General features: G+C 32.7%; 1 protein-coding gene across 7 annotated transcripts in view; it reads right to left on the reverse strand.

Annotated features, from left to right (window-relative positions):
- Positions 1 to 2204, reverse strand: part of Syx1A (Syntaxin 1A) — a 42013-nt gene extending 39809 nt beyond the window's left edge. For all 7 annotated transcript variants that reach the window (XR_015192199.1, XR_015192200.1, XM_086550981.1 and 4 more), the window contains exons 1-3: positions 1803 to 2204; positions 1105 to 1287; positions 601 to 674 (exon numbers count right to left, since the gene is read on the reverse strand). Coding sequence is in view for 5 of the 7 variants with exons in the window: in XM_086550981.1 (XP_086407107.1) it covers positions 601 to 674; positions 1105 to 1287; positions 1803 to 1890 (345 nt within the window). In the remaining 2 variants the exon portion in view is untranslated. The remainder of the gene's footprint in view (positions 1 to 600; positions 675 to 1104; positions 1288 to 1802) is intronic.
- Positions 2205 to 2500: the final 296 nt, after the last annotated feature.

Consider the following 2500-nt stretch of genomic DNA (forward strand, 5'->3'; position numbering starts at 1 on the left):
AAGTCTATCAGCATGCTTCAGATAAATTCCATTAATTAGTTTGGTTCTTTATTTCTAGATTTATCTAAGTAACTCATTTGTGCTATCTAACATATCTAACACATTTCCAGCAACATCTTTTGTTCTTGTAGATTCTGTTAATATGTATGTTCCAGTTGTTAGTTATCATTAATGTAATAGAGAAATAATAGAGAAACAACAGGTCTATTTACCTTTGATGATTAATGCAAAAAAAGAAATCTGGGAAGAATTATGAGCATGAGCATCTAATTCAAGATTAATACAAATATCTGTTTTGTAATATAGTACAAAGGATATTATCTAATGAATGAAAACAAAATAGGATTAATTAAAAATACATTCATGGCTAAATCATAACAATAACTCTGAACACACTTTGCCTACTGACATACTCAGAGCAAGTTCTTGGTACACTTACTAATGTCATCTATACATAAAAAAATGGACTTTTTTTAAATATCAAAATTCAAATCAACATATCTAAATACATCATCATATGGTCCTATTCTCCACTCTCTCTGAAGTACTGTAACCACTCCAAGTTGAATAACTATCTATGGTAAGGAAATATATCTTTACCCCCTGTGTGAAGACAGCTGGATTCCCTTGCTCTAACATGTCTTCCAACTCCTCACTAGTTGTGTTACGGCCAGCTGCAAGTGTCATCAGCATCGGGAAGAAGGTGAGGTTGCAGGAAAGAAAAATGTACATTGCAAGTTAGTTATGTTAGACATTAAAACATCAAAGAGATTGATACCTGACTAAACACATCAAGTTATAAAAAGAAGCATCTTTGTTTACAATGTAGTTTATGTAGTATATGACCAGAAGTTAAACATGCTTGAGACACATATCCACTACAACAACAATTTTGAAAAGCAGAGGATGATAAAAAGATGTTTAATTTACTCTGTTATCTCATCTCTTATTAATGAGAAATACTTTACATACTTTGGAATCTGATGAAAGTCTAACTCTGTAAATCCTGTTCACTTTTAGTTCATATGTCTAATACAAATGATCACTCTCTAAACTTTATATTTGTCATCCTTACTCTTGCAATTCAAGAACAACAATACTTACTGATTTCCAGCTGCCTTTGTATCCTGCCCTTGCATCGTTCACGGTAGTCCGTTTGTGTGCGATTATACTCTGTCATCACTTCCACAAATTTACGACTCAGGGTTGAATGTTGAGTTTTCTTTATCCTTAGATCTGCACTCGCCTTACTAACTTGTTCTTCTGATTCAATGTTTTGCTCAATCACTGAAAATAAAACAGTCAAATTAGAAATTCCACAAATCTAGTATGAAGCATAAACTTCATTATCTGTAAGCAAAACCTATGTGCTATGTGGCATATCTAAGCATTAATGGAAAAATCCATCTGACCAATTCTTTGTGTACTTGACATATTTCTTGTCCAATTTAATTCAACTGCTCTGCTTCAAGACTTTATATTACTGAAAATTACATATTATCAATGTTATCATTATCACTTACTACTTCATCTTCCCTATATCATTTGCATTATAGTCAACATTATCTCAACCTCCATTTTTTTATCCCTTGACATCTACCTCACTTATTCCATGCCCTGTTCTAATGGATCTATGTAAACTGGGATTGAATTATGACAAAGAGCAAGATGTCAGAACCTACAGTCAATACAGTATAACTTACTATGTGAAATTATACACATTCTCACATTGTTCACATATTTTTCTCTTGTTCTTGTCTCATCTGTACTCATTCTGTACATACCAGGTTTGTCTAACTTACCTTTAAGTTTGGCTCTGACTCTGTTCGCTGTCTTCTTGATGTCGGTCATCATGTCATCTAACTCCTGCTTCACCTCTGCAAAATACATTGATGTGAATTAAAATGCTTGAAATATGCAAGAAAAAAACACAATTAAAGAGCGTCTGGATTCATGCAAAATGAGAATGGTAAGAAAATATCCTGCTGTGTAGATTTAAGCTAATTAACAGTTCATTATCAATGATAACCAGCAGATATTTCTCTATAAACAAGGGGCAACTTATCAATTATTACATCTTATCAATACATAAGATATCATATTTAATAACAAGAATAAGAATAAGGCAAAAGATTCTTTTGTCTACAGTTTCTAATTTCTCTACTAGGATGTTGTACTTCCCTTAGGAAAAAACAATTAATCAAAATAGCATTGTCATGCAATGTTACCCTTTAGCTGGCCTACCTGTTCTGAAAATAAAGTTCTAGGATACAGCATTTGGGTATATTCCAAAGCTGTAAAAATATATTCCCTTTTGATGCATTGTAGGGGTGAGGTGTTTGTAAGTCTTTGAAACCTGTGCCACATTATGTTCACTGCCATTAGTGGATCACTAGAGTAACTATAATGTTTACCTCAGGTCAGAGCAACTTATGATATACCTAATTCTTTAGTATGAAATAATCTGATTAAGACATGTTGAAAAGTTGGTGCCACACAA

This window comes from Penaeus japonicus, unplaced genomic scaffold (assembly GCF_977035675.1).
Source record: "Penaeus japonicus unplaced genomic scaffold, GWHDUDI00000001_assembly GWHDUDI00000024, whole genome shotgun sequence".
Lineage (NCBI taxonomy): Eukaryota > Metazoa > Arthropoda > Malacostraca > Decapoda > Penaeidae > Penaeus > Penaeus japonicus.